Here is a 26,879-nt window from a genome sequence, read left to right on the forward strand (position 1 = left end):
TTCTGAGGGGGGTGGCTGAGGAAATAGCGGAGGCGTTGGTTGAGATCGTTCAAAAATTACTGGAGTCAGGGAAAGTCCCGGATGATTGGAAGATCATTGTTGTAACCCCCTTGTTCAATAAAGGATCAAGGCAAAAGATGGAAAATTATAGGTCAATTAGCCTAACCTCAGTTTTGGTAAAATTCTAGAATCCATCATTCCCCAATGGATCTAGAATCCATCAAACCCCAATTAAGGATGAGGTTTCTAAATTCTTGGAAGAGCAGGGTCGGATTAGAACAAGTCAACATGGATTTAGTAAGGGGAGGTCGTGCCTGACAAACCTGTTGGAGTTCTTTGAAGAGGTGACAAATAGGTTAGACCGGGGAAACCCAGTGGATGTGGTCTACCTAGACTTCCAAAAGGCCTTTGATAAGGTGCCACACGGGAGGCTGCAGAGCTACTGGTGAGGATTGAGGATTGGCTGTCTGACAGAAGGCAGAGAGTTGGGATAAAAGGTTCTTTTTCGGAATGGCAGCCCGTAACAAGCGGTGTCCCGCAGGGTTCAGTGTTGGGGCCGCAGCTGTTCACATAATATATTTATGATCTGGATGAAGGGACTGGGGGCATTCTAACGAAGTTTGCCGATGATACAAAGTTAGGTGGACAGGCAGGTAGTACTGAGGAAGTGGGGAGGCTGCAGAAGGATCTAGATAGTTTGGAAGAGTGGTCCAGGAAATGGCTGATGGAATTCAATATGAGCAAATGCAAGGTCTTGCACTTTGGTAAAAAGAATACAAGCATGGACTACTTTCTAAACGGTGAGAAAATTCGTAAAGCCAAAGTACAGAGGGATCTGGGAGTGCTACTTGAGGATTCTCTAAAGGTAAACATGCAGGTTGAGTCCGTGATTAAGAAAGCGAATGCAATGTTGTCAATTATCTCAAGAGGGTTGGAATATAAAAGCACCGTTGTGCTACTGAGACTTTATAAAGCTCTGGTTAGGCCCCATTTGGAGTACTGTGTCCAGTTTTGGTCCCCACACCTCAGAAAGGAACATACTGGCATTGGAGCGTGTCCAGCGGAGATTCACACGGATGATCTCTGGAATGGTCGGTCTAACATATGAGGGACGGCTGAGGATCCTGGGATTGTATTCATTGGAGTTTAGAAGATTAAGGGGAGATCTAAATAGAAACTTACAAGATCATCCATGGCTTGGAGAGGCTGGACGCTAGGAAATTGTTTCCGTTAGCCGAGGAGTCTAGGACCCATGGACACAGCCTTAGAATTAGAGGGGGTAAATTCAGAACAGAAATGCAGAGACATTTCTTCAGCCAGAGAGTGGTGGGCCTGTAGAATTCATTGCCGCAGAGTACAGTGGAGGCTGGGGACGCTAAATGTCTTCAAGGCAGAAATTGATAAATTCTTGATGTCACAAGGAATTAAGGGCTACGGGGAGGATGCGGGTAAGTGGAGTTGAAATGCCCATCAGCCATGATTGAATGGCGGAGTGGACTCGATGGGCCGAATGGCCTTACTTCCGCTCCTATGTCTTATGGTCTTATGTACCTGCCTCAGCCACTTCTGGCAGTTCATTCCCTATGCATACTACCCTCTGTTTAAAAACAGAGAGTTGCCCCTCAAATTCTCACTTATTCTTTCCTCTCTTACCTAAAACTGATGCCCTCTCGTCCTTGATTCCCCAACCCTGTGAAAAAATCTGAGTGCATTCACCCTATCCATGTCTCTCATAATCAGATTGTTGAGTCCTGGTAATATTTGTAAATTTCTTCTGCACTCTTTCCCGTTTAATAACATCCTTCCTATAGGAAAGTGACCAAAACTGAACACAATATTCCAAGTGCGGCCTCACCAATTTCCTGTATAACTGTAACATAACTTTGCAACTTCTATGCTCCATACTTTGATTGATGAAGCCCAATGTGCCAAAAGCTCCCTTCACTGCTGTGTCAAGTGTGTGTTGCTGGAAAAGCAGGTCAGGCAGCATTCCAGGAGCAGGAGAATCGATGTTTAGGGCCAGGGCCCTTCATCTGTCCCGAAACATCGATTCTCCTCCTCAGAGCTGCCTGATCTGTGCGTTTCCTGCAACACGCTCTTGACTTTGATCTCCAGCATCTACAGACCTCAGTTTCTCCTTCACTGCCGTGTCTACCTGTGATTCAGTGAATCTGCCTTTGCTGTTGGAATTCATGTATCCCTGGTTATCGTAGTACGTTAAGGAAAATTTAACAAACAGCAAAATTCTCAACTGATCTTGGAGGAACCTGTTTGGGAGAGGTCACAGCGCAGAAACAGAAGTGCATAATTTTAAGTGTAGCTTTGCTGTAAATCTACAATAGTGAGTAGAGTGGGTTCTTTCTTGAATTATATGTTTTATTGGGATCTGTCTCTTGATTAAATTTTTAAAATATAAGCTATAAGTATTACGTTAGCCTGGAGCAGTGTTTTTTAGAGCAATACTATTTTCTCAGTCTGTAGATTGGAGAAAGTGAGGTCTGCAGATGCTGGAGATCAAAGTTGAAACTTTATTGCTGGAACAGCACAGCAGGTCAGGCAGCATCCAGGGAACAGGAGATTCGACGTTTCGGGCACAGGCCCTTCTTCAGGAATGAGCAGAGAGTGTTCAGCAGGAGAAGATAAAAGGTAGGGAGGAGGGACTTGGAGGAGGGGCGTTGGAAATGTGATAGGTGGAAAGAGGTCAAGGTGAGGGTGATAGGTCGGAGTAGGATGGAGGCGGAGAGGTCAAGAAGAAGACTGCAGGTCAGGAAGGCGGTGCCGGGCTGGAGGGATTCGGCTGAGACAAGGTGGGGGGAGGGGGGATGAAGAAACTGGTGAAGTCCAAGTTCATCCCCTGTGGTTGGAGGGTTCCCAGTCGGAAGGTAAGACGCTCCTCCTCCGACCGTCGCGTTGTTGTGGTTTGGCGGTGGATGAGTCCAATGACCTGCATATCCTCGGTGGAGTGGGAGGGGGAGTTGAAATGCTGTGCTACAGGGTGGTTGGGTTGGTTCGTCCCAAAGGATCAAAAATGGCCTTGAGTAGAGTGATATGCTCTCCTTGTAAGATGTGGGAGATTAGAGTTTAAGTGTTACTGAGGATTACATCTACAATAAATGTCTTTGGTTGCAAATCCTATCATATTGAATGGATCGGTTGGAGCGACAGTTACAGGCAATGAGAAATTTACAAGAGCAAGAGGGTGTGATGGATGGCAGTTATAGCAAGGGAGAAAAGCTGCAGATACAGTCAGATGGATGGGTTAATTCCAGGAAAGGTAGAAGAGATAAGCAGGCAGGGCAGGAGTCATCTGTGGCTATCCCGAGTTCAAACAAGTATGCTGTTTTGTAAAATGTAGGGGGTAATGGACTCAAAGGAATGTAGCATGAGCAGCCAAGTTTCTGGTATCAAGACAGGCTGTAATGTAATGAAGGGTACATCAGGTTTCAAGTAATTGACTTGTGTTAGGGGACTCTCTAGACTGAGGCACAGACAGATGTTTCTGCGGCCAGCAGCGAAAAATGAGAATGGTGTGTTGCCTCCCTGGTGCCAGGATCAAGGATGTCTGAGAGGGAGTGCAAAATGTCCTCAAAGGGGAAAGGGTCCAGCAGGAGGTTCATTGTACACATTGAAACCAATGACATAAGGGTAAAGGGTGAGATTCTGAAGGGAGACAACAGAAAGTTATGCAGGAATTTCAAAAAGTTGGTCCGCGAGGGTAGTGATATCTGGATTACTCCCGCTGCTACGAGTTAGTGAGGGTAGAAATAGGAGGATAGAGCAGATGAATGCGTGGCTGAGCAGTTGGTGCATGGGAGAAGGATTCTCATCTTTGGATCATTCGAATCTCTTCTGGGGTCGAAGTGACCTGTACAAGAAGGATGGATTGCCCCTGAATTGGAAGGGAACTAATATACTGGCAGGAAGATGTGCTAGAGCTGCTCGGGAGGATTTAAACTAGTAAGGTGGGCGGGGGTGGGACCGAGGGAAATGGTGAGGAACGGGATCAATCTGAGACTGGTACACTTGAGAAAAGAAGCAAGTCAAACAGTCAGGGCAGGCAGAGACAAAGCAGAGAACAAGGTAGGACTGATAAATTTAACTGCGTTTGTTTCAATGCAAGAGGCCGAACAGGGAACGCAGATTTGCCAGAATCATTGGCGACCTTTAAGCGGCAATTGGATAGGTACATGGATGGGTGCTTAAGCTAGGACAAATGTTCGGCACAACATCGTGGGCCGAAGGGCCTGTTCTGTGCTGTATTGTTCTATGAACTCAAGGACATGGTTAGGAACCTGGGACTGGGATATCATAGCAATCACAGAAACTCAGGAATGGACAAGACTGGCAGCTTAATGTTCCAGGATACAAATGCCACAGGAAGGATAGAAAGGGAGACAAGAGAGGAGGGGGAGTGGCTTTTTGAGAAGGGATAGCATTACAGCTGTACTGAGGGAGGATATTCCCGGAAATACATCCAGGGAATTTATTTGGGTGGAACTGAGAAATAAGAAAGGGATGATCACCTTAATGCGATTGTAATATAGAACCCCTAATAATTGGCAGGAACTTGAGAAACAAATTTGTAAGGAGATTTCAGTTATCCCTATGAAAAATAGGTGGTTATGGTAGGGGATTTTAACTTTCCAAACGTGAATTGGGACTGCCATAGTGTTAAGGGTTTAGATACAGAGGAATTAAAGTGTGTACAAGAATATTTTCTGAGTCCGTATGTGGATGTACCTGCTAGAGAAGTTGCAAAACTTGACCTACTCTTGGGAAGTTTTCTTCTCTTCCTTTGTTTAGTCCAGTGCGGGCTTTCAGAGTAGTGGGGTATAGATGTTAGGGCAGTTGCATGTTCCTCCTGCAGAATGTGGCATCTACGGGAAGTGCACCCAACTCCAGCTCCTCGAAAACCGAGTTAGGGAGCTAGAGCTAGGTGAACTACAGATCATTCGAGAGGCTGAGGGAGAAATTGAGAGGATGTACAGGGAGGTGGTCACTCCCAGACACAGGATACAAACAGCTGGGTTACAGTCAGTGGGAGGAAAGGGAACCAACAAATAGGGCAGGGATCCCCGTGGCCATTCCCCTCAGCAATAAGTATACCGTTTTGGATACTGCTGGTGGGGACTGCTGACCGGGGGAAGCCATAGTTGTCAGGTCTCCAGCACTGTGGCTCTAAAGGGAAAGGGGGAGAATAGAAAAGTGCTAGTGTTAGGGGACTCAATAGTTAGGTGGATTGACAGGAGATTTTGTGGTCAGGAATGGGAGTCCCGAAAGGTATGTTGCCTCCCCGGTACCAGGGTCCGGGATGTCGCTGATCGGGTTTACAGGATTCTGAAGGGGGAAGGTGAGCAGCATGAAATCGTGGTACATATTGGCACCAATGATATAGCCAGGAAAGGGACGGAGGATCTGAAAAGTGACTACAGAGGGTTAAAGTCACAGAGTCAGAGATGTACAGCATGGAAACAGACCCTTCGGTCCAACCCGTCCATGCCGACCAGATATCCCAACCCAATCTAGTCCCACCTGCCAGCATCCGGCCCATATCCCTCCAAACCCTTCCTGTTCACATACCCATCCAAATGCTTCTTAAATGTTGCAATTGTACCAGCCTCCACCACTTCCTCTGGCAGCTCATTCCATACACATACCACCCTCTGCGTGAAAATGTTGCCCCGAAGGTCTCTTTTGTATCTTTCCCTTGTCACCCTAAACCTATGCCCCCTAGTTCTGGACTCCCCCGACTCCAGGGAAAAGACTTTATCTATTTATCTATCCATGCCCCTCATAATTTTGTAAACCTCTATAAGGTCGCCCCTCAGCCTCCAACGCTCCAGGGAAAACAGCCGCAGCCTGTTCAGCCTCTCCCTATAGCTATCTACCTGCGACTCCACTTTCAAGGAGCTATGAACTTGCACTCCAAGGTTTCTTTGTTCAGCGACACTCCCTAGGACCTTACCATTAAGTGTATCAGTCCTGCTAAGATTCGCTTTCCCAAAATGCAGCACCTCGTATTTATCTGAATTAAACTCCATCTGCCACTTCTCAGCCCATTGGCCCATCTGGTCAAAATCCTGTTGTAATCTGAGGTAATCTTCTTCACTGTCCACTATACCTCCAATTTTGGTGTCATCTGCAAACTTACTAACTGTACCTCTTATGCTCGCATCCAAATCATTTATGTAAATGATAAAAAGTAGAGGACCCAGCACAGATCCTTGTGGCACTCCGCTGGTCACAGGCCTCCAGTCTGAAAAACAATCCTCCACCACCATCCTCTGTCTTCTACCTTTGAGCCAGTTCTGTATCCAAATGGCTACTTCTCCCTATATTCCTGAGATCTAACCTTACTAATCAGTCTCCCTTGTCGAACGCCTTACTGAAGTCAGGTTGGATGTTGAAGAGCACGATGAGTAGTGATCCCCAGTTTGCTACCGGGTGAGGTGAGGAACAGTCAGCCAATGCAGCTTAACACCCGGCTGCGAGGCTGGTGCGGGAGGGAGGGCTTCAGATACCTCGAGCATTAGGATGCCTTCTGGGAAAGGTGGGTTCTGTACATAAAGGATGGGTTGCGCCTGAACTGGAGGGGCTCAAATGTCTTGGGTGAGAGATTTGCTTGTGTGGTCCAGGAGGGTTTAAATTAGTTTGGCAAGGTGATGGGAACCAGAGCTACATATCTGAGAGGGGGGGCAGTTGTAGATGGGGCAGTAACAAGATGTAGTGAATCTATTGGGAAGGTTTCTCACGTGATAAAACAAAGAGATCGTTTAAAGTGTGTCAGCTTTAACGCAAGGAGTGTCAGAAATAAGAGTGATGAATTTATAGCATGGATCATGTTGTGGCCGTAATGGAGATGTGGGTTTCACAGAGGCAGGAATGGTTGCTAGGTGTTCCAGGGTTTAGAACGTTTAAAAAGAACAGGGAGGGTGGAAAAAGAGGAGGTGGGGGTATAGCATTGCTAATCAGAGAGTGCATCACAACAATAGAAATGAAGGTTGTTGAGGAAGGTGTGTCGATTAAGTCAGTATGGGTGGAAGTCAGGAACAGCAAAGGAGCAGCCACCTGATTGGGGGTTTTCAACAGACCTACTAATAGGCTGGCAGATTTTGGAAAAATGCAGATGTAGCAGGGTTGTTATGGGTGACTTCGACTTTCCCAATATCGACTGGAACCTTCTTAGTGCAGTTGTGTTGGATGGAGCCGTTTTTGTCAGGTGTGTTCAGGAGGGTTTCCTTACTCAGTCTGTAGACAGGCCGACAAGGAGAGAGGCCATTTTGGATTTGGTGCTCGGCAATGAGCCAGGACAGGTGTCAGGTCTCTTGGTGGGAGAACACTTCGGTGGCAGTGATCACAACTGCCTCACATTTACCATAGCCTTGGAGAGGGAAAGGAGCAGTCACCAAGGGAAGATATTTAATTGGACAAAAGGAAATTATGACGCTATCAGATAGGAGTTGGGAAATACAGACTGGGAGCAATTGTTCCACAGAAAGGGCACAGCAGAATGTGGAGACTGTTTAAGGAGCACTTGTTGCAAGTGATGCATGAATTTGTTCCCCTGAGACAGGTAAGAAGGAGTAAAATTAAGGAGCCTTGGATGACAAGAACAGAGGAGCTTCTCGTCAAAAGGAAGAAGGCAGCTTACATAAGATGGAGGAAACAAGGATCCAGCACAGCTTTAGAGGATTACATGCTTGAAAGAAAGGAGCTCAGAAATGGACTGAGGAGAGCCAGGAGGGGGCACGAGAAAGGCTTGGCAGGAAGAATTAGGGAGAACCCAAAGGCATTTTACTCATACGTGAGGAATAAGAGAATGATCAGGGAGAAGGTAGGACCGATCAGGGGCAGGGTAGGGAACTTGTGCATGGAGTCTGAGCAGATAGGGGAAGCCCTAAACGAGTTGTTTGCTTCGGTTTTCACTAAAGAAAGGGACCTTGCTGTGAATGAGAACTTTGAGGAGCTGGGATATGGGTTTGAACAGAGCAGGATTGATGAAATTGATGTGCTGGAACTTTTGGCAAACATTAAGATTGATAAGTCCCCAGGGCCAGATCAGATTTATCCTAAGTTGCTCCGGGAAGCGAGAAAGAAAGTTGCTAAGCTGCTAGTGAATATCTTTGCTTCCTCACTCTCCGCAGGAGCCATACCGGAGGATTGAAGGAGGTGAATGTTGTTCCTAGTTTCAAGAAAGGTAATAAGGAAATCTCTGGCAATTACAGACCAGTCTGTCTTACGTCTGTGGTCAGCAAGGTTTTGGAAAGAATGCTGAGGTATAGGATTTATGATTATTTGGAAAAGTGTAGCGTGATTAAAGGCAGTCAGCAGGCCTTGTGAGGGGCAGGTCATGCTTCACAAAATCTTATTGAGTGCTCCAAGGAGGTGACAAGACCGGTTGATGAAGATTGAGCAGTGGATGCAATGTATGTGGACTTCAGCAAGGCATTTGATAAGGTTCCCCACGGTAGGGTCATTCATAAAGTCAGGAGGTATGGGATACAGGGTGACTTGGCTACCTGGATTCAGAACTGGTTGGCTGACAGAAAGCAAAAAGAGTGGTTGTAGACTGAAAGTATTCTGTCTGGAGGTCAGTGTTGAGCAGGGCTCTGTACTTGGGCCTCTGCTATTTGTAGTTTTATAAATGACTTGGATGAGGAGGTTGACGGATGGGTTAGTAAATTTACAGACGACACAAAGGTTGGAGGTGCCTTTGATAGTATCAAGGGCTATTGCAGGCTGCAACGTGACATAGACAGGATGCAGAGCTGGGCTGAGAAATGGCAGATAGAGTTCAACCTGGATAAATGAGAAGTGATGCATTTTGGAAGGTCGAACAAATGCTGAATATAGGATTAAAGACAGGATTCTTGGCAGTGGGGTGTTCAAGTACATAGATCCCTGAAAGTTGCCACCCAAGTGGATAGGGTTGTTAAGAAAGCAAATGATATTTTGGCTTTCATTAACAAGGGGATTGAGTTTAAGAGCTGCGAGGTTTTGCTACAGCTCTCCATGTCCCTGGACAGACCACACAGGAATACTCTATACAGTTCTGGTCACCTTACTATAGGAAAGATACAGAGGAAGGGGGGAGGGTGCAAAGAAGGTTTAGCAGGATGCTGCCTGGACTGGAGGGCTTATCTTACGAAGAGAGGTTGACTGAACTCAATTTTTTCTCTCTGGAGAGGAGGAGGAAGAGAGGTGACCTGATCGAGGTATACAAGGTAATGAGAGACATGGATAGAGTCAATAGCCAGAGATTTTTCCCCTGGGCAGAATTGACTGGCACGTGGGTCATAGATTTGAGATACTGGGAGAAAGGTAGAGAGGGGATTTCAAAGGAATGTTCTTTATGCAAAGAGTTGTGAATGTATGGAATGCGTTGCCAGAGGTGTTGGTGGAAGCAGAATAAGTAGGGACATTTAAGCGACTGCTGGACATGCACATGGACAGCAGTGAAGTGAGGAGTGCGTAGGTTCAGTTATTTTATTTTGCATTAGGCACGACATCGAGGGCCAAAAGGCCTGTTCTGTGCTGTACTTTTCTATATTCTATTTTCTATGTTCTAAATAAGACAGGGCAGGTGACTGAGGTATCAGTGAGGGAGCACTTTGGGGCCAGCTACCATAATTCTACTGGTTTTAAAATAGTGATGGAAAAGGATAGACTGGATCTAAAAGTTGAAGTTCAAATTGGGGAAAGGCTAATTTTGATAGTATTCGGCAATAACTTTAAAAAGCTGATTGGGGGCAGATGTTCGCAGGTAAAGGGACAGCTGGAAAATGGGAAGCCTTCAGAAATGAGATAACGAGAGTCCAGAGACAGTATATTCCTGTTAGGGTGAAAGGAAAGGCTGGTAGATATAGGGAATGATGGATGATTAGAGAAATTGAGGGTTTGGTTCAGAAAAAGAAGGAAGCATATGTCAGGTATAGACAGGAGAGATCAAGTGAATCCTCAGAAGAGTAATCCTTAAGACGGAAATCAGGAGGGCAAAAATGGGTCATGAGATAGCTTTGGTAAATAGAATTAAGGAGTATCCAAAGGGTTTTTATAAACACATGAAGGACAAAAAGTTAACTAGGGAGAGAATAGGGCTCCTCAAAGATCAGCAAGGCAGCCTTTGTGTGGAGCCGCTGCAGATGGGGGAAGATACTAGACAAGTATTTTGCATTAGTGTTTACTGTGGAGAAGGACATGGAAGATGTACAATGTAGGGAAATAGATGGTGACATCTTGAAAAATGTCTGTATTACAGAGGGGGAGGTGCTGGATGTCTTGAAATGCATAAAAGTGGATAAATCCCCAGGACCTGATCAGGTGTATCCTAGAGCTCTGAGGGAAGCTAGAGAAGTGATTGCTGGCCCCCTTGCTGAGATATTTGTATCATCGATAGTCCCAGGAGAGGTGCCGGAAGACTGGAGGTTAACTAATATGGTGCCACTGTTTAAGAAAGGTGGTAAGGACAAGCCAGGGCACTATAGACAGGTGAGCCTGACATCTGTGGTGGGCAAGTCATTGGAGGGAATACTCAGGGACAGGATTTCTACATATTTGGAAAGGCAAGGACTGATTGGGGATAGTCAACATGGCTTTGTGCATGGGAAATCATGTCTCACAAACTTGATTGAGTTCTTTTAAGAAGTAACAAGGAGGATTGATAAGGGCAAAGCGGTGGACATGATCTATATGGACTTTAGTCAGGCATCCGACAAGTTTCTCCATGGGAGACTGGTTAGCAAAATTAGATCTCATCGAATACCGGGAGAACTAGCCCTTTGGATATAGAACTGGCTCCAAGGTAGAAGACAGAGGGTGGTGGCAGAAGGTTGTTTTTCAGACTGGAGGCCTGTGACTAGTGGATTACCACAAGGATTGCTGCTGGGTTGGGTCCACTTTTTTTTCTTTTTATATAAATGATTTGGCTGTGAACATGGGAGAAATCGTTAATAAGTTTGCAGATGATACCAAAATTGGAGTTGTAATAGACAGTGAAGAAGATTACCTCAGATTACAACGGGATCTTGATCAGATTGGCCAATGGACTCAGGAATGGCAGATGGAGTTTAATTTAGATAAATGTGAGGTGTTGCATTTTGGGAAAGCAAATCTTAACAGGACTTATACACTTAATGGTAAGGCCCTAGGGAGTGTTGCTGATAAAAGAGACTTTGGAATGCAGGTTCATAGCACCTTGAAAGTGGAGTTGCAAGTAAATAGGATAGTGAAGAAGGCGTTTGGTATGGTTTCCTTTATTGGTCAAAATATTGAGTACAGGAGTTGGGAGATCATGTTGCAGCAGTACAGGACATTGGTTAGGCCACTGTTGGAATATTGCATGCAATTCTGGTCTTCCTTTCGAGGGATGTTGTGAAACTTGAAAGGGTTCAGAAAAGATTTACAAGGATGTTGCCATGGTTGAAGGATTTGAGCTCTAGGGAGAGGCTGAATATGCTGGGGCTATTTTCTCTGGAGTGTCGGAGGCTGAGGGTTGACCTTATAAAGATTTATAAAATCATGAGGGGCATGAATTGGGTAAATAGAAAAAGTCTTTTCCCTGGGGTTGGAGATTCTAGAACTAGAGGGCATAGGTTCAGGATTGGAGGAGAAACATATAAAAGGACCTAAGGGACAACTTTTTCATGCAGAAGGTAGTGTATGTATGGAATGAGCTGCCAGAGGAAGTGGTGGAGGCTGGTACAATTGCAACATTTTAAAAAGCATCTAGATGGGTATATGAATTGGAAGAGTTTAGAGGGATATGGGCCAAGTGCTGGCAGGTGCGACCAGGTTAGGTTGGGATATCTGGGTGGCATGGACGAGTTGGACCGAAGAACTGTGTTTCCATGCTGTACATCTCTGACTGTGACTCCACTTTCAGTGAATCATGCACCTGAACTCCAAGATCCCTCTGTTCTACTACACTTCTTTATGTCTTACCATTCACCATGAAACTCCTACCTTGATTTGGCTTTCCAAATTGCAAGACTTCACACTTATCAATATTAAATTCCATTTGCCATTTCTCAGCCCACTACCCCAGCTGATCAATGCCTTGCTGCAATTTCTGATAACATTCCTCATTGTCCACAATACCACCTATTTTAGTGTCATCTGCAAACTTACTAATCATGCCTTGTATATTTTCATACATATGATTAATATGGTGAACAAACAGCAATGGCCCAGCACCAGCCCCTGAGGCACGCCACTGGTGATAGTCTGATAAGCATCCTTCCGCAATTATCCTCTGCTTCCTACCATCAAGCCAATGGTGTATCCAATTTGCCAGCTGTCCCTGGATTCCATATTATCTAACCTTCCAGAGCAGCTTTCCATGCAGAAACTTATTGAAGGCCTTATGTAGACTAAGTCTACCGCCATGCCCTCATCCATCTTCCCAGTCACTTCATCAAAGAACTCCCAACAAATTTGTGAGGTATGATTGCCCATGAACAAAGCTGTGCTTACTACTCTCATCAAACCAGAATCTTTTCATGTAACTTACCTTCCACAGGTTATTAGGCTTACGAGTCTATAGTTCCCAGGTTTTTCTTTGCAGCCCTCCTTGAATAAGGGCACAATGTTTGCTACCCTCCAGTCTTCCGGGACTTCATCCATGGCTAACGATGATGCAAAAATATTCGCCAGGGCCCCCGCAATTTCTTCTCTATCCTTTTGCAGGGTTCTTGGATATATCTGGTCAGGACCAGGAGATTTATCCACCTTCATGCATTCAAATATGTCCAACATCTTCTGTACTGTGATATGGGCTGTCCCCAAGATCACAGCGAGGGCTGGGAGGGGAAGACATTCTTGGTGGTGGGTACTGGTTGGAGTTAGCAGACGTATTTGAAGATGATATGTTAGATGTTTGGATTAATGGGGTAGAAAGTGAGGACAAAGGGGAGCCCTGTCTTTGTATTCAGAGGGGAGGAAGATTAGAGCAGTGGAGCAGGGACTGGAGGAGGTGCAGTGGAGGGCTATCTGGATACCAGAAAGGGGAAAAGCATCTTTAAATTAGGTTGGGAGGGGCACATCACCTCATCAGAGCAGATGTGACAGATACTGAGGAATTGGGAAAACGGAATGGAGTTTTTGCAGGATACAGGATTGGAGAAGGTGTAATCCAGGTATTTATGCAAGTCTGTGGGTTTGTAGTGAATGCTAGTTCATAAACTGTTGCTGGCGATGGAAACTGAGAGGTCAAGAAAAAGGAGGGAGGTGTCCAAAATAGACCAAGTGAATTTAAAGGCAGGTTGTATGGGATCGAAGCCAGCTGGACACTAGAGTTAAAGTGGGCCATGACCGGCCTCTCAAAGCACTTCATGATTAGTGAGGCCAGAGCCCCTGTATGGAACTCATTTAAGGCTAATGACATGTGCTTTGTTAGGTACGGGGTTGGCAGCCTCCTTTAAAGCAGGTGGGGACTATGGCTTGTAGTAGGAAGAGATTGAAGATGTTGATGAATATCTTCGCCAGTTGGTCCCCAAGGGATCCGAGTACTTAGCCAGGTACACCATCTGGGCCTATCGCTTTCCTTGCGTTGACTCCCAGGAAGGCTGATCTGATGTCTTCAGTGGTGAGTGAGGGAACAGGTGTGTCTGGAGCTGTCAGGGCAGGCATCACTCCATTGGCATTCTGCTCAAATTGGGCATAGAAAGCATTGAGCGCATCAAGGAGGGATGTGCCTTTGTCCGCTGTCTTGCTCTGCTTCATTTTGTATCCCATAATGTTGTTTTAGGCATTGCCGTAGGTGTTGGGTGTCTGGTAGGTGGGGGTCTCTCATCTGGTCCAGTACTGCCTCTTGGCATCTCTGATGGCTTTGAGGAGGTCATTATCTGGATTTCTTGTATTGACCTGGGTCATCTGACTTGAATGCTGCACACCTGACCTTCAGTAGGGAGTGGATTTCCAGATTCATCCAAGCTTTACAGTTGGCTTTAGTCCCATCACAAAAACAACCTAAACAGTTCTGGTCTACATCCTGACTGGCCCTGTTATTCAATCCCGAAACATCCAGAGAGGCTGTCCTCAATCACTCCTTGTATTCTAACACATCCTAAGTACCTTTCTGTTGGCAGGTATTTGTCTTTTCCTGGTTGGTCTTGACTGGACTAAACTCCAATCTCCCTTCCTCTTCTAATCTATGTCCATCTTCTCTTAAGGCATCCCTGACCTTTCTAACAAGCTGTCAGCATGCACTGACAAGGATCATAACATTTAGTATCTGTTCAATGGGTGCAGACTGTAGATCCCCTTCAGCCTTTAAGCCTTTAGGCCTCCCCTTTTGGTGGCGGGTGTAGTCCTTTGGACCATTTGTCCACCATCCAAAATAAGGAGGGGATCACTTCTAATGCCTGAATATTATCTTTTCAATGGTTTTTTTGTATATATGTGGATCTGTAGCTACAATGGGATCTATATCTATGATCATCTGAAGAATTGTAACTGAAACCTACTCTTAATATTGTAACAGGTTGATTAAATAATTCAAAAGCAGCGTTGAGTCCTGTCTGTATCAGTCGGCCCAATCTTATTTGTATTTGATCCTCCCTGCTCCTTCAGTTTTTTGCTGGGACAGGGTTTTGCATTCCTTGGTCCATCAGGGGGCTAAACAGGTCTCTCGTCGTTGCTGAGTCAGCAGAAGATTAGGCTCTCAGTTCATATTTCGCTTTCCAATTGCCTTAGCAAGGTGTGGAGCAGTCTTCTAATGAGCTCCAGGGTAGTAGGATTAGGAGAGCTTGGTTGGGGATCTGGATTCTTTTGTCAGGACGTTTCTTCCCATTCTTCCAGGCTCCTTTTGGTGCATTTCAATTCCTCTCAGACACCTATTATTGGCTTTTCAACTCTGTCATGACTTGACTTCTGTGTTATCTCCTTCCATTGTCAGAGCTGTCCCATTAGAATGAGGAACCACCTTATTCATTCTTTCATGCATGTGATCCTTCCTCAGACCCTTTTTAATATCATCCCAAGACCATTGTCCCATGAAGGTGTTGTACTTTTGCTTGATTTCCACAGAGGTTATAGGTGGGTCGATTTGTTATTTTGGATATATTCCTTCAAGTTCTGTAAAATTTCATCATTTGATATATCAGGTGGGGCTTGCCCACCCTTTGTTGTTGTGGGAAGTTCTTGTCTCGTTTACCCTGTCATTATTTCTTATGATTATCAGTTTCAATGGGTCTCGAGTTATAGGCTAGCCATATAGTCAGAGGGCCAGAGATATTATTTTCTCTGCCAAGTTAGACATCTGTTAAGGGACCTGGAGCTGGATACCATTTGGAGAATTTTGTAATTTTGTGGAGGATAGACCAAATTGAGACAACGACCAAGAACATTTAAAAGGAGAAGAAAATACCCCCAGCGGTTGGCATGGATCTGTTGTCTGACATTTGGTCCAGTGACCCTGCTAGCAGCACCAAGTTGTTCGATCTCATATTTTCCAATTAGAGTCTGAATCCAGTGGTTGATTCAGGTACAACTTTGTGACAGCTACAGACTTCCTTTGCAGTAAGCTGCACACAAACTTTAGATTATGTACAGTTAAAACTGTATACGCCCCCTTTTGATATTATTGGTCAGCAGCACCAGATTATCCTTGTGATTGGCTCTCTGTTACATCTTAGAGATGGACAGACTAGTGGTCCAGTCCTGGTCATGATGTTTTTACAGACTTTAAAATAAGGAGGGGATCACTTCTACTGCCTGAATATTATCTTTTTAATGATTTTTTTGTATATATGTGGAGCTATAGCTACAATGGAATCTCTATCTATGAATGTCTGAAGAATTGTAACTGAAACCTACTCTTAATATTGTAACAGGTTGATTAAATAATTCAAAAGAAGAACTACTTTGTTCTTTTCTATGTAAGAAATTGCAGCTGCACATTCTATCTCAGCCAGTAACCTTACAGAGCTGCTATTGCCGACTTGCTGAGGCTACATTAAGCAAATACTTTCCCATACGCTGTAACTATTGTCAGCAATATTCTGCAGAGTTTGTTTTGGCAATTGTCAACCATTTTGTGCTCATGGGCAGCCTTAACACCTAGTCATCTGATCGCACCTATCTGTGACCCATTGCAATGTGGTTAATTACTGGCTGATTTTGAAATGGCCCAGACAGTTACTCAGTTGCAGGGGCATGAGAGTCATCTCCTTGAATTTTTTTTGTGTTACAGGTATTTTGTAACTAGGCCTACTACGGAGATGTTCTTACACACCTCTGGAGCAGGTGGGACATGAACCAGAGTCTGCTGGTCCAGAGGTAGGGACACTATCATGGCACCCCAAAAGCTCTGAATCACATCTCCTTCATTGTCCCTCTTTTCCTCCCTTCTGTGGTTCTCTTCTTGTCTGCCTTCTCGGACTCTTGGCCTCAAACATCTGACCCCAGCCTCTGACTGCCGGCCTCTAAAACTGGGTCAGTGGTTGGCCGTCCAGAGCAGTGTGGGTCAGCCAGCGGACTGGTGTGGAAGTGTGATGGCAGCCAGTGGTCCGACCATTTGGAAGCCAAATGCACTGATCTGCTGCTGGAAGCCAAATGCACTGATCTGATGCAGAAAGCCCTTGGAGAGAGATTGTGATATTTGTCTTTTTAACTTGGCTTCTTGTTTTTCTGACCTTTGGTTATACGATATATAGCTGTAATATAACCTTTCTCTTCATTCCTCTATTATGTAACCAGGGATTATACCCATGTACTTTGTACCTAAGATGGCACCATGTGTTGGTGACATTGTTATGCTGTAACTAATTTTGTAACAAAGAAGCTGTACCTAGATACCCTTGTCCCTAAGATGGTGCTGTAAGTGGCAACTTAAAACTTTTCACTGTACTCACTTGACAATAAAGCTAATTCATTCATGAAGGGATCCTTAATGGCTGGTGGTTTAATGGGAGTTAGGTGAAGGGAACAAACAATCGGTCTCATGACCAACATGAGCTCAGAGAGGGTTCACTGGGGAATAGGAAATAAATAAGAAAAAAGATACAAGTTCAGGGTAGAGTGGAGCGAGCTTTAGAGGATGTTTGACCCATTGGCCTTAGCAAAAGTCAAGGAAGTAGCAGAGGCAATCTCAATCTTAGAACATAGAACAGTGCAGCACAGAACAGGCCCTTCAGCCCACGATGTTGTGCCGACCATTGATCCTCATGTATGCACCCTCAAATTTCTGTGACCATATGCATGTCCAGCAGTCTCTTAAATGTCCCCAATGACCTTGCTTCCACAACTGCTGCTGGCAACGCATTCCATGCTCTGTCAATTCTCTGAGTAAAGAACCCACCTCTGACATCCCCTCTATACTTTCCTCCAACCAACTTAAAACTATGACCCCTTGTGTTAGCTATTTCTGCCCTGGGAAATAGTCTCTGGCTATCAACTCTATCTATGCCTCTCATTATCTTGTATACCTCAATTAGGTCCCCTCTCCTCCTCCTTTTCTCCAATGAAAAAAGTCTGAACTCAGTCAACCTCTCTTCATAAGATAAGCCCTCCAGTTCAGGCAGCATCTGGTAAACCTCTTCTGAACCCTCTCCAAAGCATCCACATCTTTCCTATAATAGGGCGACCAGAACTGGATGTAGTATTCCAAGTGTGGTCTAACCAAAGTTTTATAGAGCTGCAACAAGATCTCACGGCTCATAAACTCAATCCCCCTGTTAATGAAAGCCAAAATACCATATGCTTTCTTAACAACCCTGTCCACTTGGGTGGCCATTTTAAGAGATCTATGTACCTGCACACCAAGATCCCTCTGTTCCTCCACACTGCCAAGAATCTTATCCTTAATCCTGTACTCAACTTTCAAATTTGACCTTCCAAGATGCATCACCTCACATTTATCCAGGTTGAACTCCATCTGCCACCTCTCAGCCCATCTCTGCATCCTGTCAATGTCCGGCTGCAGCNTCTGTATCCAGACAGCTAAGTTCCCCTGTATCCCATTCCTCCTGACCTTCTGAATAAGCCTACCATGGGAACCTTATCAAATGCCTTGCTGAAGTCCATATACACCACATCCACAGCTCGACCTTCATCAACTTTTCTAGTCACATCCTCAAAGAACCCGATAAGGTTTGTGAGGCATGTGGCTGCATTTAATCAAGCCATGCTCTTCTAGATGGTCATAAATCCTATCCCTCAGAATCCTTTATAACACCTTGCAGACGACAGATGTGAGACTTACTGGTCTGTAATTGCCAGGGATTTCCCTATTTCCTTTCTTGAAGAGAGGAATTACATTTGCCTCGCTCCAGTCCTCAGGTACGACTCCAGTGGAGAGCGAGGATGCAAAGATCTTCAAAAGTGGCGAAGCAATCGCATTTCTCGTTTCCCAAAGCAGCCGAGGACAAATCTGGTCCGGGCCTGGCGACTTGTCAATCTTAATGTTTGACAAAATTTTCAGCACATCAGCTTCCTCTATATCTATCCATTCCAGCATGCACACCTGCTCTTCAAAGGTTTCATTCACTACAAAGTTCATTTCTTTCGTAAAGACAGAAGCAAAAAACTCATTTAGGGCTTCCCCTACCTCCTCAGACTTCACACAAAAGTTCCCTAAGCTATCCCTGATCGGCCCTACTCTTTCTTTGACCATTCTCTTATTCCTCACATAAGTGTAAAATGCCTTTGTGTTCTCCCTAATCCGTTCTGCTAAGCCTTCCTTGTGCCCCCTCCTGGCTCTCCTCAGATCATTTTTGAGCTCCTTCCTTGCCTGCCTGTAATCCTCTAGAGCTGAACTTGACCCTAGCTTCCTGCACCTTATGTAAGCGATCTTCTCCTTTTTGACGAGAAGCTCCACCGCTCTCGTCATCCAAGGTTCCTTTATCTTACCCCTTCTTGCCTGTCTCAGAGGACATATTTATTCATCACTCGCAACAACTGTTCCTTAAACAGTCTCCACATGTCTATAGTGCCCTTTCCATGGAGCAATTGCTCCCAGTCCATGTTTCCTAACTCATGTCTAATCGCATCATAGTTTCCTCTTCCCCAATTAAATATCCTCCCATTTTGCCTAATTCTCTCCTCCTCCATAGCTATGTAGAATGTGAGGCAGTTGTGGTCACTATCACCAAAATGCTCTCCCATCACAAGATCTGATACCTGCTCCGGCTCGTTTCCGAGCACCAAGTCTAGAATGGCCTCTCCCTTCGCCGGCCTGTCAATGTACTGAGCTAGGAAACCCTCCTGAATACACCTTACAAAAACAGCTTCATTCAAATCTTCTGCTCGAAGGAGGTTGCAATCAATATTGGGAAAGTTAAAGTCACCCATTACAACAACCCTACTGCATCCACCCTTTTCCAAAATCTGCCAACCTATGCTTTCTTCAATCTCCCTGCTGCAATTGGGCGGCCTGTAGTAAACCCCTAATGAGGTGACTGCTCCCTTGCTGTTCCTAATTTCCACCCATACTGACTCGGTAGGCAGATCTTCATCGACAATGGAAGCTTCTGTAGGTGTGATACCCTCTCTGATTAGTAGTGCTACACCCCCTCCTCTTTTTTTCCCCTCCCTATTCTTTTTAAATGCTCTAAACCCTGGAACATCCAGCAACCATTCCTGCCCCTGAGAAACCCATGTCTCTGTTATGGCCACATCATCATAGCACCAGGTACTGATCCATGTTCTAAGTTCATCACTTTTATTCCTGTTACTCCTTGCGTTAAAGCAAACACACTTTAACTGATCCCTTGGTTCCTTCCCAGGAAAATCCTTCCCACTAGCTGGACTACTTCTTGCTATTGCTTCATCTGCATCAGCTCTCACCTCCGGTATGCAGTTCACGTTCCCACCCCCCCTGCCATACTAGTTTAAACCCTCTCGAACTACTCGAGCAAACTTTCTGCCCAGGACATTGGTCCCCTTCAAGTTCAGATGCAACCCATCCTTCTTGTACAGGTCCCACCTTCCCCAGAAGGCATCCCAATTATCTACATATCTGAAGCCCTCCCTCCTACATCGGCTGCGCAGCCACGCGTTAAGCTGCGCCCGCTCCCTGTTCCTCGCCTCGATATCTCGTGACACCGGTAGTAAACTAGAGAACACTACTCTGTTCGTCCTGCTTTGCAGTTTCCATCCTAACTCCCTGAAATCACTTTTTATATCCTCAATCCTTTTTCTGGCTATATCATTAGTGCCAATATGTAACACGATTTCTGGCTGTTCGCCCTCCCCTTTTAGAACCTTATACACCTGATCAGAGTCGTCCCGGACCCTGGCACCAGGGAGGCAACATACCTTCCGGTATGTTCCGATCCTGACCACAAAATCTCCTGTCAATTCCCCTAACTATCGAGTCCCCTACCACAAGTACTTTTCTATTCTGCCCCCTTCCCTTCTTTGCCACAGTGTCAGGCTCAGTGCCAGAGAACTGATTACTATGGCTTTCCTCTGGTAGGTCATCCCCCCAGCAGTATCCAAAACGGTATGCTTATTGCTGAGGGGAATGTCCACAGAGGATTTCTGCACTGTCTGTCTGTCCCCTTTCCTCCCCCTAACTGTAACCCATCTTTCCTTGTCCCGAGCCTTAGGAGTGACCTACTCCCGGTAACTCCTCTCAATTACCCCCTCAGCCTCCCGAATGATCCATAGTTCATCCAGCTCCAGCTCCAATTCCCTAACACTGTTTTCAAGGAGCTGGAGTTGGATGCACTTCCCACAGATGTAGCCAGCGGAGACGTGTGCCATGTCTCCCACCTGCCACATTACACAGGAGGAGCTAGCAACTGCCCTAGCATCCATACCCCAGTTATCTGAACACCCGCTCACTACTAAAGTAGAAAGCTTAGTTCAAGTTGCTATAAAATTAATAACAAATTTATATTCAATAGAGGAAGTTTAGAATGAACCTTACCTTATTAACTAGGTTATCTTGGTGACAAATGCGTCACTAAGGGAACATAATTATAATGTTCATTACCTCAATGTTTCAAATTGTTGGCTACAAGATTGAAAGTTTGGTCGCTGAGCTGGTAGATTTGTCTCCGATGTTTCATCATCATTCTAGGTAACATCATCGTGAATCTCCAATGAAACATTGATGTTCTGTCCTTGCTATTTGTATGGCTTGGTCTGTTGTCGGGATTGATATCACTTCCGGTTCTGTTTCTGAGAGGTTGGTAAATGGAGTCCAAATCAATGGAGTTCCAGTTTGAGTGCCAGGCCTCAAGGAATTCCTGTGCATGTCTTTGTTTAGCCTGTCCCAGTCGAACTGGTGTTCTCTTCATCTGTTTGTATGGATACCTGTGATAGTCGGCCATGTCTTTTGGTGACTAGTTGGTGCTCATATATCCTGGTGACTAGTTTCCTGTGCATCTGTCCAATGTAATGTTTGTTGCAGTCCTTGCAGGGTATTTTGTATATGACATTCATTCTGCTGGTTGTTGGTATGGGGTCCTTTAAATTCATCAAGAACTGTATCAGTGTGGTAGTAGGTTTGTGGGCTACCATGTTACCTTGGGGCCAGAGTAGTCTGCCCATCATCTCCAACATGTCTTTGATGTATGGCAGGGTGGCTAGAGTCTCTGGGCATGTTGTATCTTCCTGTTGTGCAGGAATTGGCAGACTGTGCTTATTGGGTACCCGTTGTTGCTGAATATGTTGTATAGGTATTTTTCTTGGCTTCTTGTAGCTCCTGGGTGCTGCAGTGTGTGTGGCTGGTTTAAATGTTCTGATGCAGCTCCGATTGTGGGTGTTGGGGTGATTGCTCCTGTAGTCTGTGTGTGTGGCTTTCCTGTAGATGCTGGTCTGCAGCTCTCCTTTTACTGTGACATTTAGGAAGGGGAGTCTGTTGTTCTCTTCCTCTTTGGTGAACTTTCTTGGTAAGGATGTTTGTGTTTCTTTTAATTTATTGCATTTCGTGGTGACAAAGGTGTCATCCACATAGCGGACCCAAAGCTTGGGCTGGATCATAGGAAGAATTGTTCGTTCTAACCTCTGCGTAACTGCCTCTGCTAAGTGTCCTGATATTGGCGATCCTGTAGGCGTCCCATTGATTTGTTTGTAGATCTTGTAATTGAAGGTGGTGGGTTGTGAGGCACAGTTTGAGGATGCTGTCCTTGCTGATGGAGTTGGTGCTGTCAGGCGTTTGTGTCCTTTGTTTGTCTAGCAGTGAGGCCAGTGTTTCTTTGACTGTGGTGATGTTTGTTGATGTGAATAGGGTCATCACATCGAAGGAAACCATGACCTTGTTGTTTTCTACCTTGGTGCCTTTGATGTTAAGGAATTCCTGAGGAGTGGAGGGTATGGGTTGAGTCTTCTAGGTGTTTCAGTTTGCATTGCAGCTCCTTTACTAGTCTGTATGTCAATGTGCTTGGAAGTGAGATTATGGTCTGAGTGGGGTGGTCCTTGTTTATGTACTTTGGCAATTCGTAGAAACAAGTGTGTTGGATCCTTCATGTTTCATTCTTGGGGATCTGTCTTGTTAATTTCACTTGCTTTGTGTAGTTTTGTTCTGTATGCTGTAATGTGGTTTTCTTGCTGTGGAGTCGGGTCCATTGCCACCTGTTGGTAGGTATTGGTATCTGCGAATAGTGTTTGCTTTTTCAATGTACAGGTGTTATGTTCTGTTCAGGATGACGGTCATGTGTCTTTTGTCTGCAGCTAGGATTACAATATTTCTGTCTTGTCTGAGTTCTCCCAGGGCTTTTCTTTCCAGTGTGTTAAAGGTGTCCCCTTCTTTCTTTCTGCTTAGTGTTGCTGCTTCTCTCTGTCTGATGACCTGTTGGGTTTCTTCTGTTGTCTTTCAGGATGGATTCCAGTGCTGCTGGGAAGTACTTTTTGTCCGGGTTCCTGTGGTTGAAGTTTATCCCTTGTATTAGGACGGCTTCTTCCATGTCTGACAGCAGTTGGTCAGACAGGTTCTTTATCCAAGTCTGAGTTATCCATGTTATTGCTGTTTTGAGCTTGGCCAGTTTTTCTTGCAGGGCTAGTCTTTTCTTTGCTTTGGTCTGCTGTTGTTCAGTGTTGAAGGCTTGTTCTAGCGTACTTGTCTGTTGTTGTTGGCTGCAATTTTAATGCAGTTACAAAGCCAAAATTTTTTTTTTTTGCTTCAACACATTTTATACATTGATGAAGAATTGATTTTTACTCCTAAGGCTATAGACCTTTGGAATTCTCTACCACAGAAGGTTGTCGAAGTTCAGCATTTGAGTCTGCTTAAGATAAAGTTTGATAGATTTCTGATTACCAGCAGCACGCAGGGTTATGCAGATGGAGTGGGTAAAGAGCATTGAAGTGTTCAACCAGCCATGATCATATTGAATAGCAGGGTAGACTTAAAATACTGAATGGCCGCCTACTCTTTCTGTGTTCATACTGCATGTGTGAAATCATTTGCTCAGGTATTGAGAGCATTTACTTTCAATGCAGTCATCTACTTTCCATATCTTGTTCTTCTATTGTCAAATGTTTTTGTCATACACAGAAATCTATCAAATGAGAAGGTTTGGTGGTGGAAGGATTAATCCATGAAGTTCAAGAGAGCATATGTTTTGTGTCGGGTTATTCATGCATGTTTTCAAAATTGTATATTTGTGTACAGTAATACAATTAAGTATTCTTTATATACTTTGTTTATTTCCCCAAGGTGTGTATGTTAGGTGGAATTAAACACTTAGTTGATCTTCTGGATCATAAAGTCCTCGAAGTACATAAAAATGCATGTGGCGCACTTCGGAACCTGGTTTATGGAAAAACAACTGATGAGAATAAAATAGCCGTAAAAAATGCCGGTGGAATTCCAGCCTTATTGCGTTTGTTACGAAAGACAGTGGATGCAGAAATGCGGGAACTCATTACTGGTGAGTGTTCACACACTATAAATTATGACTATGGAACTATTGTTTATGCAGTGATTTTGCTTCAGCTAACATCGTATGCTTTGTTGACAAGTGCTCAAAACTGCATCCTTTCAAACTTATATATAGCTCTTTACCCTAACATAAGTCCATGAGCCATCTGAAGGCAGGTCCAGGTTAATACATTTTTTAAAAAGGCAATTTTTCTAGCTTGTATAGCAATATGGGCACTAATATTACTAATTGTAGTTGTTGAGTACATCCATTCACTATGATGGGAAGTTTATGGCCCGGGATGTTCCAGTCTCCAAGATAAAGGACCGGTACCATCATTGACAAAAAACAGGCTTGTCCAACCGTTCTGCATTTTCGAGTTTTTTCTTCACTTAATTGCTGAGCAAATTTCAGAAAGATTTAGCAGTAATCGTTTGTTTCACGGAAGAACAATCCAGTCAATAAATTGATAAGTTAAATAAGTAATTAAGAATAGCTATTGAAAAGTTTTATGCAGCAGAGCTAAATCATTGTTTTGTGTTATTTTAGTAAAGAAGCAGAGCTAGAGAGGGGCAGACCATGCCCCAAGTCATGAGTAGGGAAGCCATGATATGGAGGTGCTAGTGTTGGATTGGGTGGGCAAGGTCAGAAGTCACATGACACCAGGTTATGGTCGAGTTGGTTTATTTGAAATCACAAGCTTTTGGAGCACAACTCCTTCATCAGATGGAGTGAAGAAAAGTATACAGGCACAGAACTTGTAGGCAGAGAGATCAAAAGTTAATGCAAATATGTGAGTGGATTTTTGACAAGCTGAATAATAAGTCTCTGCAGGCGATCAAAACTGACAGTAAAGTGTCAACAGCTGACTAACAAGTGAAGGAATTCCCAATAATTTGATTAATTGAGGTAGAGACAGTTCTGAAAAGTTAAAAGTAAGGTAATGTTACGACACGGCAGTGAATCCTTCTGTTAATTAAACCAAACAGCCAAAAAAAGCTCACCTCATCTTGTAATCTGTTAAAAAAGAGTTACAGAGAACTCTCCAAATTTCTCTATTTAAAGAAAATAAAATCAATTTATTCTTTAACTCTAAAAGTGAACGTTAAACAACAACTATTCACAAATCTAAGCCCCTCTTTCTCTTAACTGCTTATTACCTGCCTCCAACTCTATAACAATATACTGTTCCAATAAAATACTCATTAAAATTACATCAACTTAATTTTAAAACCACATAGCGCTGTCGTCTTCAGTGTCTTTCTTCTTCCGGCTGAAGATCTCCCTGAGTTGTTATCTTTCTTTTTAATGTGAAGATGTTTCATATGGAAAGATACCTTTGATACTGTTCCTAATTTCTTGGGTCTGTCTTGATGACAGTTGCTCTGTCTGATTTTCAAAATGCCTGCCTTTTTTATATCCCAAACATCAGATCGTCTCATTGGTTTGATATTGACAAAACAATAAATTCAAGCTCAGTTGGGTTTTAATCTCCTGGGGCATAATTTAAATTGGTTAAATTCAAATTGTTGTCAAAACAGCAACCAACTCGGTATCTATTTCCAAATGTTACATATTTTCAATTTTTCAGTACATACCAAGACTGCTCTTGTAGGCTGTTAGTGCAAGACAGCATTCACTCTCTCTTAAAGGTACAATACATGTTTTCAACTTCATAACAATAATGCTGTAAACAAATCAAATGGATGGAATAATATTAAAGGTATAAGAGTCACATACTGAGGGTCTAACCAAAGTAACAAGTAATCCAAAACTGTACAAACTGAGGTAGAGTGATCATAAGTTATCAAGATGACGGTGTCAGAACAGGACAGTAAGGAAGATTTTACAGACCAAAACAGTATAGTGGGGTTACATGTAGCATGACATGAACCCAGGATTACAGTTAAGGCCGTCTTCATGGGTATGAAGCTTGGCTATCAGTTTTCACTTGGCGATTCTGTGTTGTGTATCACAAAGGCCACCTTGGAAGATTGGAGGCTGAATGTCCTTGACCGCTGAAGTGTTCCCCGAGTGAATGGGCCAGACAGGAATGTGGACAATAATCTGGTGTCATGTGACTTTTGACCTGATCAGGGAAGGGGAGGGACCTGCGGATCCGTCTAAGGAGCTGGGTTTAACTTAGAATGACCTTGTTTTTGCCTCTGGCACGGCACATTCTGAGCTGGCCTCAGCAGAAATCACATGAAAGTGAGAAAATGGTTGCCCTTCAGCTTGGGTTTTCATCATCTTAAAGGTTTAGGGGAGAGAGTAGAAGCGGGAAGAGGATGGTTTCATCTCAGGCTTCCTACACTCTTCAAATTTCCCTCCTTCCCTGCGGCCTTTTCTCCCCTCTTCATCCCTCCAGCTCTCTCTTGCACTTGATCTCTCGCAAGCACTGTCACGTGCGTGTTGTCTCTCTTGCTCTTGCCTACTTTTCCCCCATTCCCCACTTTCCCTCCCTTGATCACACGTACCCCTGACACCGTCACTATTTCAGAAACCTATTCTGCCATCTTGATAGTTGTCTTTTGGGCACTCAGTGCCTGCACTGGAAGAGCAGAGCCTTGTCATCCATCTAAGTTGCTTGCTAACTGTTCCCTGTAACAGTCATCAGGATTCCAGATGTGCCCCCATTGCATTCTCACTGACCCTCCAAGAAGACTCTTTATTGTCACTTACATTGTTCAGGGCTCAGCCTAATCCCAGTAACTGCTGTTTTCATAGTTCTCAACACTGTATTTAGAAGCCACTGAAGAACTGATAGCAGGAAATGCAGGTGAAAAGTAACATCCCATGGGAGGAGCATCCTGCTGAATTTTCCAGTTCTTCTTGCTGTATTTAGAATTAGGTTGAAATCAGGCTGCCTGTTGGATAAAGTGAGGACTGCAGATGCTGGAGATCAGAGCTGAAAATGTGTTGCTGGAAAAGCGCAGCAGGTCAGGCAGCATCCAAGGAACAGGAGAATCGACGTTTCGGGCATAAGCCCTTCTTCAGGAATGAGGAAAGTGTGTCCAGCAGGCTAAGATAAAAGGTAGGGAGGAGGGACTTGGGGGAGGGGCTTTGGAAATG

General features: G+C 44.4%; 1 protein-coding gene across 3 annotated transcripts in view; it reads left to right on the forward strand.

The window, feature by feature from the left end:
- pkp4 (plakophilin 4) overlaps nucleotides 1-26,879 on the forward strand; it is a 236,229-nt gene that overhangs the window by 169,446 nt on the left and 39,904 nt on the right. For all 3 annotated transcript variants that reach the window (XM_043693802.1, XM_043693805.1, XM_043693804.1), the window contains exon 11: nucleotides 23,603-23,816. In XM_043693802.1, the coding sequence (XP_043549737.1) occupies nucleotides 23,603-23,816 (214 nt within the window). The remainder of the gene's footprint in view (nucleotides 1-23,602; nucleotides 23,817-26,879) is intronic.

Source organism: Chiloscyllium plagiosum, chromosome 7 (genome assembly GCF_004010195.1).
Source record: "Chiloscyllium plagiosum isolate BGI_BamShark_2017 chromosome 7, ASM401019v2, whole genome shotgun sequence".
NCBI classification, from domain to species: Eukaryota; Metazoa; Chordata; class Chondrichthyes; order Orectolobiformes; family Hemiscylliidae; genus Chiloscyllium; species Chiloscyllium plagiosum.